At 31.3% G+C, this 13,557-nt stretch overlaps 1 protein-coding gene across 1 annotated transcript in view; it reads right to left on the reverse strand.

Moving 5' to 3' along the window:
• Positions 1 to 9,230: 9,230 nt before the first annotated feature.
• The window catches only part of LOC111085871 (phosrestin-2-like), a 30,828-nt gene continuing 26,501 nt past the window's right edge, over positions 9,231 to 13,557 (reverse strand). The window contains exons 7-9 of the mRNA XM_022386445.1: positions 11,778 to 11,919; positions 9,942 to 10,037; positions 9,231 to 9,596 (exon numbers count right to left, since the gene is read on the reverse strand). Coding sequence (XP_022242153.1) covers positions 9,362 to 9,596; positions 9,942 to 10,037; positions 11,778 to 11,919 — 473 coding nt within the window. The 3' untranslated portion in view covers positions 9,231 to 9,361. The remainder of the gene's footprint in view (positions 9,597 to 9,941; positions 10,038 to 11,777; positions 11,920 to 13,557) is intronic.

The following is a 13,557-nucleotide window of genomic DNA, read 5'->3' on the forward strand; positions in this document are numbered from 1 at the left end:
ATTCGCCAAGGTACAGGATAGTTCTAGAAAGCAGAGGGCGTGACAATAGTCACGTGATCTCGCTGACGCAACAATATGAAACAAAAGAAACTTCAAAATTTAACACGAGTTAAGAGGAAAACAAATACATTTTTAAGAAACATAAAGTTAAAAAATAATTAAGCAATTAATGTTACAGTTATTCACTTGTGGCTTCAGAAAAGACTCGTAAAAGTTTCGACTTCAGAAGTTATCGGATTTGGCAAGACGTTTTAAGAGTATCTATTGAGCAATTTGAAGTTTTTATGTCATATTTTGATACATGATGGCTAGTTTCGCCGAAATAGGGTGTTCCACATTATTTACATTTAATCTGATATAAATAACATACCAACCACTTCTAATGAAAAGAATTACCAGTGCAATATATTATGACGCTTTAGGTGTTGATTTTCTATTCAAATTTTGCTAGAGTTTTGTTTATGTTTGTACTAACTGCCAGTTTGGATAGTTTCACAACTCCTACGAAACTGCCTAGAACTTAACTTACTGCAACCTTTCAATGATCCAGACGCTTCAAGTAAATTGTTGAAATAGTACTAACTGATATTGTCTCAGAAGATGAATGATAACATTAAAAACGATTCACTGATTCACGCTAATATGAAAAAGACAGACTAATGCTCTGTCTAAACAAGTAGTATGTTCCACCATTTATAAAATTTTTCCTTATGCTTATAAATCGTTGTTTGCCTACCTATAACAATTCAGTGTTTTTTGATGTTTGTTTACCTCAATATGGTTTTCAACCATGAACCTAAAGTTTGGATACTGTTAGGAAGAGATAAAGAAAGTAGTGGAGATAGTTCAGCATTTATAGAAAGCAACTGTTGTTATTCCAGTTGAGTTGTTCAATACTCCACCAACTTTTGAAACATACATATATTGCATTGTATTTAGATAGATAAAAATAACACGTTTCCCATATTCGGCTTGATATTATCTTGATACATGTAGAGTAATTTAATGATATCCTGCAGAAAATGTCTGACATATCAAAAAATGAAAAATAATTAATGTAAACTCTAAGAAATGTAGAGTTATCGAGTGTCGTTTTTTAGTTACTTATACCCAGAGAAGTCGTGGTGTTCTCATATTCAGCAAAGTAAGGAGCTGTAAGAACTTGTCAATATAAAAAAGCACGAGTGAAATCGGATGATATCAAGTGCTTGCTTATTCTGTCATCATTCTGCAAAGCAATATCCTAACATAGCTTCTTTCTTCAAAATATTAAGGATGAGACACATATTTTTAATATGCAGTTTGTTTGTCTTAGCGCAAAGCTACACAATAGGCTATCTACGCTTTGTCCACCATGGAGAATAGAACCCCAGATTTTAGCTTTGTAAGTCCATAAGCTTAACGTTGACCCATTGGGGGACTTGCTGAATGAAGGAAAGTGAAGACGTGTTTCTTTGGAATACCTCATTTCACTACCAGAGTAAGATACACATATACTTAAAATTTCGTTGATAAAGATACCAATGGCTCTAAAGTAAGAAGATGTAAGTGAAATGGCGATTGCCTGCTTCTCTACGTACATGATATCAGTAGATAGATTTATAAAGCATCACGTAATCTTTGATTCATTTATACTTCGACCTGTATCGATAGAAGATTTATTTTCGAACTAACAAGGCATCACTGATATAGTAATCAAATTGTAGGTGCGTTGAGACTGTATAAAAGGACAGATAAAAAAATATCTAAAATTAGACATTTACTTAAGTATATAGTCTTGGATGTAACAAAGAAAATGCTGATAAAATTTTATGGATAACCTGTAGTGAGGATAATCTAAAGTAAAGTTGAATAGTGCTAGTGAAAACAACAAGCTAAGATTTAGAATTAGGCTTGGTGAAATTCCCGAATCTAGACTGTCAGGAAGTTAATCGAATAATCTACATGATGTATCAAACTAGGAATTTTTATTGTTAAAAGCTTATATCCTGTATTAAACCAAGAATTTTAGTTAGTACAATTGAAATTAGTCTACGGTATCTGATATTCTTAACCCTAACAATATCTTATTTGACCACGAACTAAATGGTCAGATCAGAGACCCTTGAAGTTAAGCATAACTATCCTACTTCAGAACTGCTGACCAGACAGAGAGCAATAAATAAGCATCACCTGTTGCTTATGCGGCTACTTTTAACCAAGCAGGAAAATCGACAGTCACAGTTATAACGCCTCACACGTGAAAGTGCGGAGCGTGTTCAGCGGCTAATCGAGACACAATCCTTGCATCTTCAATAAGCAGTCCAGCACAATAACCAACGAACAACACATATTCCAAGCTAGTTTACGAATTTCTCTTAAAATTCCAACGGAGTAACCTAGATTTAAATGTTATTTGCTTAAATGTATAAAATTGTGTGAAAGCAGCCCTTCTTCCCACTTCCTGTAATAATAATCATAATAATAATAAATCAAGGAAGAAATCAATAGAATTACACTTTAGCATTCACTCATAATTATTTAAGAATTGAAGCTACATCCGAACTCCATCTCAACTTGCTCCATGAAAATGACTCCAGACTTGCACAGAATACGCTATTCATTTGAAATTTATCAAGACATTTTAAAACACCAAAGGGTGACAACTTTAAGCATTTGCATTACAGGTTGTTTAGTTCGTATATATATATACTTGATGTTGTTAAACATCATAATGCTCTTTAATGTTAGTATTCTCTGTTTTTTATCATTATGTTTGATAATTTGTTTTACTTAGATATTGATATTAATTAATGATGTAAGTTTCTTTCATTGTTTTACATTGACAGGCATATTGCGAACCTCAATCTATAATTTTAATTTCAATCCAAAGGGAATTATGGTAACCCAATTATTTCTACAATATTTTATATTCCAAAAGATAAACTGAAGTTGATATTTTGGCATACTGTTTGATATGAACTGATTATTGTACTTTTAATGATATAAAAAGAATTACTGCTTAAATACGTTAGCACTTTAATAATTGCAATAATAATTGATATATATGTATTCTCGTTATAAATGAAGAGATGAATCATTTGAAAATTTTATATGCAGTTTTCTGTACTGATGCACCAAAGTTACGAGTCAGGTATAAAAATACCAGGCTGGTGCAAGGCTTTCTTATATTATCGTCTTAAACATCTCGAAACCTGGAAAAAATAATAATATTGATTGCATCAACAGTTGACAGAATACATGTAAAAAAGGTAAAGGAATAATCACAGGTGGCAGTAGTCACATAAATAGTATATGTAAAGATATATAGCATGTTCAATCTGAACGCACTTTCTGCAACACATGGATTATATGGCTAGGTCAGAAAAACTTAGGGTTAAGGCGCAGTCATCTGTAATTTAGAATACAACAATCAGCCAGCAGCACCCGCTATTTATACGACTTATCATATTCAATGACATATTACATCTCCAGCCTTGGCTGTTCAGATATGCAGCCAGGCATGTTAAACACTAAGCTCTATAAGCTAAAAAATGTTTATTACCTATTATTATTATTTGGCGAATATTTCTTTATTTAATTGCATCATACGTACTCGGAGGAGAGCAACAGCATTAACTGTATCTAATGTATTTAGTAGAAGAAAGGATATTAATAAGTATTTTTAACATGAAAGATCAGGGGTAGTACTTTCGCAATTTACAGTTGTTCAGTATGAAAATACAGTTAAAACAAACAGTGCGGTCAATGGTTCTCAAACGTTTTAGGCTCGCGTACCTCGTTTTGTTTAATTTTTAAAAAAATTACAAACCTAGGCCTAATTGTAAAAAAAAGATAGCACCTAGTAACAAAAATTCATATTTTTAACACTTACCCATTAATTGTTTTTTCTGGCACGATTGAAGAATATGTGATACCATTTTTGTTAATTGTAAGGAAAGAAAATACTGACGATTCTATTGCAGGTAGAGTCTATAAGTGAGGAGAGTAGTATGTATATGTAGGTGGAAAGCACAGATAGGGCTTATTACATATTTTATGATTTTTTTGTTAATTGTAAGGAAAGAAAATACTGACGAGTCTATTGCAGGTAGAGTCTATAAGTGAGGAGAGTAGTATATATATGTAGGTGGAAAGCACAGATAGGGCTTATTACATATTTTATGATTTTTTTGTTAATTGTGTCGTGCACCACCGAAATTAGCTTCAGTACCACCAGTGGTACGCGTGCCAAAGTTTGAGAATCCCTGACTTAGGCAATTGCTAGAGTTAAAATATTGTGACGATCAGTTACGGGGAGATGACACGCACACACACATACTACTGATTAGTGTAAGAAGAAAAGGCACTGTTGGGTCAAAGGATTACTGGGCTATTAATAAACAGCAGTGTATAGATGTGATGTTATAAATTATACTTGCAATTGAAAAGAGTCAGCCAAACGTAGGGCATCCAAGCGTAGGATGAACACTGAGTGGTTCCTGGAACTGTATACATAGTTCAAGTAGCATGAATAGTTTTAAAAATCCTGTTCATCACTTAGTTGAACTTGTAGCAATATAGCTGCAGGAAAGAAAAACACGAAGCAAAATTTATGTATGTTTGGATTCAATAGCCGTTTTTTTTTGTATTTTGACAAACTTGACTAAGACAGCTGATTGGAGGGGTTTTGTTTTCCTATCTGAGAGGTAAGTCGATTGATACACCAAGTAACTTTAATCATGCTGAAAGTACTTTGGTGTATCAAGTAGGAATAATTTCAAGCACCATTGTTTATACACACTTATACTAGATGATTAAGCATGTTTTTAAATACTTCTCAATATTTGAATCAGCATTTTCATAGTAAGTAGTTTTATTACACTCGTACCTATTTTACTTATAATTTTTTTCGATGTTACATTTCTGTTTACAGATAAACAAAGTTGAGTATAAATCAAAAATATAAGTAAAAGGACAATAACAATAATATTCTTTTAGTAGCTCTTAATTTATATCGTCTCTTAATTAGTTTACTTCATAAGAGAATTCCGAGCATTGATTTATTACGAGTTTTTTATTACTCTTGAAACCGTTTTGTTTTTCGTTTATTATGTTACCAATAGTGTATCTAATTTACCATGGTAATCAACAAGTAATTAAGGTATTTTTGAAATGGAAAGTATTCCAGTACATTATCAGCATCATAGATAAATCTCACACTTTGCAATATATAATTAGGAAAAACTTGTTTCCCAAGTAACAAAATCGATTTTCTAAGATCACTAGTAGGAATTATTCTGCTCTGAATTTACTAGAAGTTAACACAGTTATAGAAGAAGCCTCAGGAGAACTCGCATATCATGTATTTTATAAATGAATTTGTTTGGAGATTTCTCTCGAAAGCCCTTGACAATATTAAGGCTTTTGGTTCTTTTCCTGACACTTTTTATTTTTTTGTCTAATAGAAAAGATCTCTCTACTGACGAAAAGTAAACTATTATCACGGAAAGTTGAATTAATTCTCCGCATAATATGGTCTGTGAGAACATTCATATAGTAAAAAATTCAAAACATTGTGTTAGGGGGTATTTAATGTGCTATTCAAAATGACAAAAGCTTAGTAGGCGGCTGCTACAGAAGGAAAGGAAGATAAAATATTTACTTTTTAATAATTAAGTACTATTTTTCAAGTGAAAAACTTTTTATACTAACTGAATATAACTTTTTTTTTTTACATTACGAAGTAGCTTCACTTGGAAAAATTTACGTGCATTTCATTCTAGATCTAATGGCTAGTTATTTATATTACTAATTGATAAGATGCAAAAAAAAAGACTCAACTAGAATAACCTATCTGTATTGATGACAAAAAATAATTGGTTCTGCATATCTAAAGTATTTTGTGACCTTGTTAAATAAAGAATAATATATATATAATTTCATACTTGTGTACAGTTCTAGTTATATAATAAAGTATTTTTGTCTCAATTTAAAAGAGCACAATATAAAAGGGATAAAATATATGTTTATTGTCGTTGTGATTCTGTCTTAAAATCACATATACTAAATTAAGCATGACATAGTTTGACCCAATTTTGCAGCATTTAACTAACAGTTTTATTAACGTTTAAGTGATTCAATCTTTTTTTTTAATTCATTATTAATAAAGAAATAAGTAATAAGAGCTGATATTATATATAGCCAAGAATTGAAAAATGTTTTATGCAATACAAAATGTTTTTTTGGTATCACATTACCGCACTAAGATGGCGAAACTTTATCTAAAAAACTAGATTACAGATATTACAAATATGTTTTCACTTTAGAAATAACCTTATTTTGTTCTTCAAGGACTTTAAAGCAAAGATAGCACAAAAATGTAGGTCTGAAATTTAGTGTGTCAAGTGTTTTTAGAGCGAATGAAGACAAAATAATTAAATAATTTTGTTACAAATTTACATAGCTTAACTTTAGTGTTTCTCTCTAATAAAATAATAAACCAAAACTATTGCTCATACATTTGTATCACTAAACTATCGCAGAGAAGTGGACAGAGTATTTTTATTAGATTCTGTTTGAAATACAGCATGCCTAATATCACACTGTCGTTCTACTTCGAAGTTGTATTAATTTTGCCAAAAGAAATACACATGTATCTAAAAAATAGAGTTGTAAACGTGCATATTTCATGTGATCTTTAAGTATGAATTGTGTATTTTTAATCACTTGAAAGTTTCCTTAAAATCCGTTTTTAGGAGCTTTGAACACGTTCTATTTCATACAAAGTTTTTTTCTGGCATTAAACCTTTCAATACTTTATTGTTTATTAAGCCGTGAGACACTGTCGTAACAAATAATTAACGATATAACTGACAACTTGAATAGATTTAAATTAATAAATTGGCATTTTCACAATAGGAAATGTCAATCATTAATATTTTTAATATCAATGGACGACGTTATCTGGAATTATCACTTAAACATCACATCGAACATGGAAGATATAAATGTTCAAGATTTTAAACCAAATAGAGTGAATAGTGAGTTTGAGTTTTAATAACAGATATTTGAAAGCTTGGTAGATGTTTTCACTTCACTAAATTACGACTTGCTTAACAACTATAAATAAAACATTAAGCAGTAGATTCACATTAAAAATAAAAGCTACAGGTTTAAAAAAACGTTCAACTCGAAACAAAATTTGGGTATCTTGATGAGTGAATACATGACAATCAAGAAATGGCGAGAAAGCTTACTGGCCATCATATACACCTGTTAGTACAATGAAGTTGTTACTAAAAACCCAAATATTTTATGTCATTAGTATTACTATATGCGAAAATTGTAGCAATTTGTGAGAAAAGGATAATTGTCTTTGGTTAAAAAAAGCAAAAATAAGGAAATTCAGTATACTATCATTAATGTAAATCATGATAAAATAATATCAAAGGTACAGATAATAAGAGATCTTGATAGAATTGCTGTTCTACACCCAAGTTAATGTACTGAATTTGAATGTTTTTCTGTTGAGTGAAAGGTTATCTATTTCTAAACTATTATATATATATACAATACACGTGTCACGTTTGTTGAGCCTACATTTATCCATTGCTTATACATAAACAAACTATTATAAAATCCAATGGAAAGCGATATTGTTGGGGAAACATAGTTTAATATGTCTGAATAAGACCATATCCTTAACTAAAGGTATGTGTATAAAGGTTTCGAAACATCTTTACACGTGCCAGCATGAATGAACAGGCTTATTCAACAACAAGAACAACTGATTCAGGAAAAAGCAATAAAACTGCGAAACTGTCGTATGTTTTTAATAGTTGAAATATTTACTGTATGTTTTTCAATAGTTGAAATATTTACTCTATGTTTTTCAATAGTTAAAATATTTACTGTATGTTTTTCAATAGTTAAAATATTTACTGTATGTTTTTCAATAGTTGAAATATTTACTCTATGTTTTTCAATAGGTTAAAATATTTACTCTATGTTCTTCAATAGTTAAAATATTTACTATGTCAAATATTTCTTCATAAGTGTTTAATTCAACACTAACTGTCTAACAGAAAATACGTTAGAACTGTTTTATGTTTGGTCGCACGAATAAGCTTATTCCTACTGTTTACATCCATTTCGGATAATATAATTCATTGAAATACTCAAATTATAGGTACACACCCAAGTCGAAAGCAGTAGAATGTTTGTGCGAAGCTATAGAAATGGCTATCTGGGCCTAATTTTAAACTGATAGACTAGAGTGCAGGTAGCTAGTGAACAACACCAACCACCAACTCTTGTTTGAATGAATAGTGGGATTTGATCGCCATTATTACATCGTTCCCACAGCTTCAAATTGCAGAAAACGTTTTTGCAGCAACAGGCAACGAACCATGAACCCTTGCATTCACACTCTGATCTCGCTAACCACACCCGACTTAATGAGGAACAGTGACAGAAATATTTTGGTTATTTGTAGCAGCACATTCGTATTATTAAATGCGTAGAAAATAAATTGTTTCTATAATAAAGTAAAACAGTTTGAGAGATATGTCAATGAATATTACATTGGGGTTAGATAGAATAATGTCTCAAATCTAAATATTTGAAAATTTTAAGAGTTAAACGTTCGTGGGATATTTTTTGACCTTTTCGATAGATTAATATGTTCAAGTTATTTTACGTCGAGCACGGGTGTGAGGGTAGATGCTGTTGTTACTCAAGATCATTATCTGTAAATAATAAAAAAAACAACAACTTAATTTTCAATTACTTTGTGCTAATATACGATTTTGTAGCCACCAAAAATTATAGATTGGATTTAATATAAATATATATATTTTTGATTATATTTCTACTGACAAGTGTTTTATTCAGTATTTGTACTTTGACGATAAAAGAATTCCAATAGTGATTGTTAGCAAGGAACTGACAACCTTTCATCTAGTCTCCCAGCCAACAACGGTATTTATGCGAACTTACAACACTAACAACCAGGGGCAGAGCACTGAAAGCCCATTATGTATCGTTGTAATTAACTTTAAACAAACAAAACAAACCTTTCATCTATAAAATATTGGAGTTATTTTTCATATCTTCTTTCTTTCTTTGACGTATTTGAGTTGAAAGGAAGTGCATAGCACGTCTTTCAGTTTGAAAATGTAACTTTGAAACCTTTTGTTTATTTATTTCTTGAATGATTTCAGAACAAAATAATAACTTTATTTACTTAATTCATTTACAATAGCGTTACATACAAGAAACACATACCTAAATCATTCAAATAAAACAGTTAGTTAGTAGAGATTAATACTGTATGAATAACTGAACGATTCCCCAAGTGGCTTCCTTGTTTAATAACAAATTACATGATAAGTGGAACGTGGTGGACTCGGACTTGGGCAAGGTCGTCAAAGATGATATCTTCAGTGCAAGTGTACTTGTTGGCTTTGTCCTTTTTAGGATCAGTTTTCTTATAGATGGTTGAGTTAACCAGCATAATAGGTGAGCTGTGATCCGAATGCAAAATGTCAATATTTTGTGTGCTGGCTGGGTTACGATGCATCAGAAGAAAGGGTAAAACTATACTGACGTCACTTCTGTGAACAAAATAATAACAGTTATTTGATTTGAGATTTCATACATAGGTTTAAATAAGATTGTTGCATTATGATGTAATTAAAAATTATGTATAGAGGAAGAGCTTGGTTAAGCAATTAATTTGACACTCCAAGCTACATGTTTATTAAAGTAAATACAACTACAAATGCTTGGAACAGTGTGTTATAAAATATGATATTTATAAGAAATGCAAACACTCTTAAACAAATTAAAAGAGGGAATTAATACCGAAGAAAATGAATAACCGAACAAATAATATCCTAAGGTAGCTGTATATGAAAACACAACTGTTGATAACTTACCAGGGGTAAGTTTTAACTTACCCAGGTAGTGGGCTCAGGGATCCGACATACAACTTGACTTTTATTTGATAAGATATCAGAATCCCGAAAAAATCCTGCACATCTTTCTCAGGGATCCTGGAATGTCAAAAAATCAAATGTAAAATGCAATATTATCCATAATTATAAATATTTCTGAAAATAGCGCAATTTATATGAAGACAACATAAACTTTATATTGTAGCCAAGTGTTAAGAATAAAACACTTTAACTTCTCGTAATTTGAAGTTCAGTGTAGTAATGATGTTGCATAAAAAGTTACTCCAGGTTTCAGTGAAATAATATATTTCTTCTTTAATGATTAAAACGTAATATATTGAATATTTTGTTTTACATATAGGTCAAATAAAACTTTCGTGTATAAAACTAAAATCATGTATATATGTATCTTATATATCAAATATTTTTGACGAAATGGTGTATTTCTGATTTACCACTTTATCTACAAAATTGAAAATAAACACCTAGTAGCTGAAAATACTTAACGATTAGCTTTTTAGTATTCTACACAGTTGATATTTTGTTGACTTTCGTAAATAATAGTTGGTAACTTTCACTGTCTGGAAGCACATTCTCTGTGATCTTTTACTTAAATCCTAGCATATGATTGCACAGAATGCATATTTCAAACCACAAGCTTTACTGACTGGAGAATATTGTTTAATTACTTAAGCAACAAAATGTTTGCCATGAGATTGCAGCAAGTGTGATTTTATAAATAATCATAAGATGATTTCACAGCCATGTTTGTGTTTTTTGAAACGTTATTGCACATGCTTGGACATTTAACTTACCCATATATTTAATCATACAACTTGTGTCTGATTTTATCTAGCGATTGTTATAATTTTTGTGCTTTTGTGTTTAAGGAACTTTGAATTAAAAAAAAGCAGCTCATTTTTAAAACGATGACTGTATTTAAGAACGCTTTAAAGATCAGTTGGTTGGTTGTTTATTTTTAGGAAAAAGCCACATTGAGCTATCTGTTGTGTCTATCGCGGGGAATCAAACCCATGTTTTTAGCATTGAAAGTCTATAAATAAAGCTTTCTCATCTGGAGACTTACAGATCAGACATTTAAACCTTTGTGCACATGTACGCATTTTAACTTTGTCGGATTTTTAGATTCACTAAACTATTTACAGTGTATTTTCTGATTATATTTTTCATTCTACGTCAAAATTACCAAACAATTATACAAGTTGCTGTTCATTATCCAGGGAAGCTATAGGAAGAACAAGAAATAATCTGTGCTTCGTTGATTTTTTTCTATTGTTCTTAAAAATGGAAAACGTTTCATCAAGATAAATGGGCGTTTTTACAAGAACTTGATAACAACGATGGCTTATTCGAAAGTTGTTCGCTTTATTTCATCCATCACGTATTTAGACTGATGACATTTCTGCATGCAACTGTTCTAAACAAAATTATTACTACTCATCGTTTTCTGGGTAAATGTGCTTCTTTAAACTTAATAATAGCAGTATTAAGACCAAAATTTGTATTTTGTGACTTGTATGGTCTTACGTTAAGAATAAAGGTCTGTGTTTCTAGATTTGTTTTCGCCATATTTAAACGTGTGTATGTACTTTTAACCCTTAAGTCAGTAAGATGTGGATACTTGAATCAGGTAGTTTCCACGATTTCTTTATAAGTTCGGTTACTTATAGAAGACTGTATTATACCTGTTTATAAAATTTTATTGTATTGTTTCAATAAGCAACAACTCAAACTTTGATGATAGCAACTTATACCTCACTACAAGTTCATTTAGCAAATAGGTGATGAAGATTTTTCACCATATGCAAAAATCCTTACATCACACTTGAAGCTAGATTTTCATCTTCCACCCAACTACAACGATTTGTAAAGATACCATACTTTCCCCTGTTGTTCGAAATGTCAGGAAGAAGGTCAAACCTCTTATGGTACGTACTTCCAGGTAGTATGGGGCAGTTTTCTCTAAAAAACAAACAAACAAACGTAATGGTTGTATTATTTTCACAGATCCTGTAACTTAGAATACTTCCTTTACAGTTATACAGTTATCATATAAAGATTAATTTGAAGACAATGATATTATTAGTCATATATAAAGGTTTTGTTTGTTTGTTTAGTTGAATTTCATGCAAAGCTACACGAGGGCTATCTGCGCTAGACGTCCCTACTTTAGCAATGAAAGGCAAGAGGGAAGGCAGCTAATCAACGCCACCCACCGCCAACTCTTAGGCTACTCTTTACCAACGAAAAGTAGGATTGACCGTCACATTATAAAGCCCTACCAGCTGAAATGTCGAGCATGTTCGGAGGAGAGATTCGAACCCGCAGGTTGCGAGTCAAGTACCCGAACCACCAAGTTATGCCAGGCCAGTTATATAAAGGAAATATTTCATTTTCACTCTAACTTATTTCAGATGGTAATGCAAAGTTTGTGGTCTTATAGAAAGATGCATATCGTATTTACCTGTTTTAATCCAAAATCATAGTTTACGCAAAACAAGAAGGACGAAAAAAAATATTTTTTTAATATCGTTTTGCATTATTACTATTATGTGGTATTAAAATATATTTCAATAAATATACATAAATCATTATTAAGGTTTTCCTTTATTATTCAAATGTTCATTGATTTGCCCGAAAAGTATGTAATGTGTATCACGAACTTAACTAAACAAGTGTATTTTGTCTCGGGGGGTCACATTTATGCAATTCTAATACAGAATGTTTTTGAGGCACAAGGAAATATCTAGAACATTTATGAAGACCTGAAAAGGCAATTTAAAATGAAAAAAAAAGGGGAATACGTGATTACTAGAAGATAAAAAAAAGTTATGTTTATGAAAAAATTTTATTTACAAAAACAATGTTTATTTATTAAGGTTATAACAAAGTGTGTGAAAAAATATAAAACGAATTAGTGCTATGTCATTAGGAAATAACCAATTTGTCATTTAAAGAGTTTCTTTCTTGATTGACTCTACCTCAATTACAGATTCTGGTTGAATGCAAATCTTAAACGTTTCAAGTTTGTAAAGCACTGCATTTATTTGCATACGCAAAATAGATTATATCAGATGATTGGTTAAGTCCTATTTGTACTTGTATTTATGGTAAAACTACTCAGGCTATCTGCCGAATTTTAATTAAAATGGATTAAGAAAAAGAGATCTACATAAGATTGTTCCAAGAGACATATTTCCTACTGGGTCTCAAACAGTGTTGCAATGTTGTTTTTAATGAGTTTATTATACTCATATCTTTACCATTTTGAAACTTACACTTTTATAAAACAATTATCATGTGTGTGACAGAAATATTTTTGACACATTCTGTAGGCCCGGCATAGCCAAGTGGTTAGGGCGCTCGACTCGCAATCTGCGGTATCGCGGGTTCGAATCCCCGTCACACCAAACATGCTCGCCCTTTCAGCCGTAGGGGCGTTATAATGTGACGGTCAATCCCACTATTCGTTGGTAAAAGAGTAGCCCAAGAGTTGGCGGTGGGTGGTGATGACTAGTTGCCTTCCCTCTAGTCTTACACTACAAAATTAGGGACGGCTAGCGCAGATAGCCCCTGAGTAGCTTTGCGTGAAATTATT

This window comes from Limulus polyphemus, unplaced genomic scaffold, assembly GCF_000517525.1.
Source record: "Limulus polyphemus unplaced genomic scaffold, Limulus_polyphemus-2.1.2 Scaffold674, whole genome shotgun sequence".
NCBI classification, from domain to species: domain Eukaryota; kingdom Metazoa; phylum Arthropoda; class Merostomata; order Xiphosura; family Limulidae; genus Limulus; species Limulus polyphemus.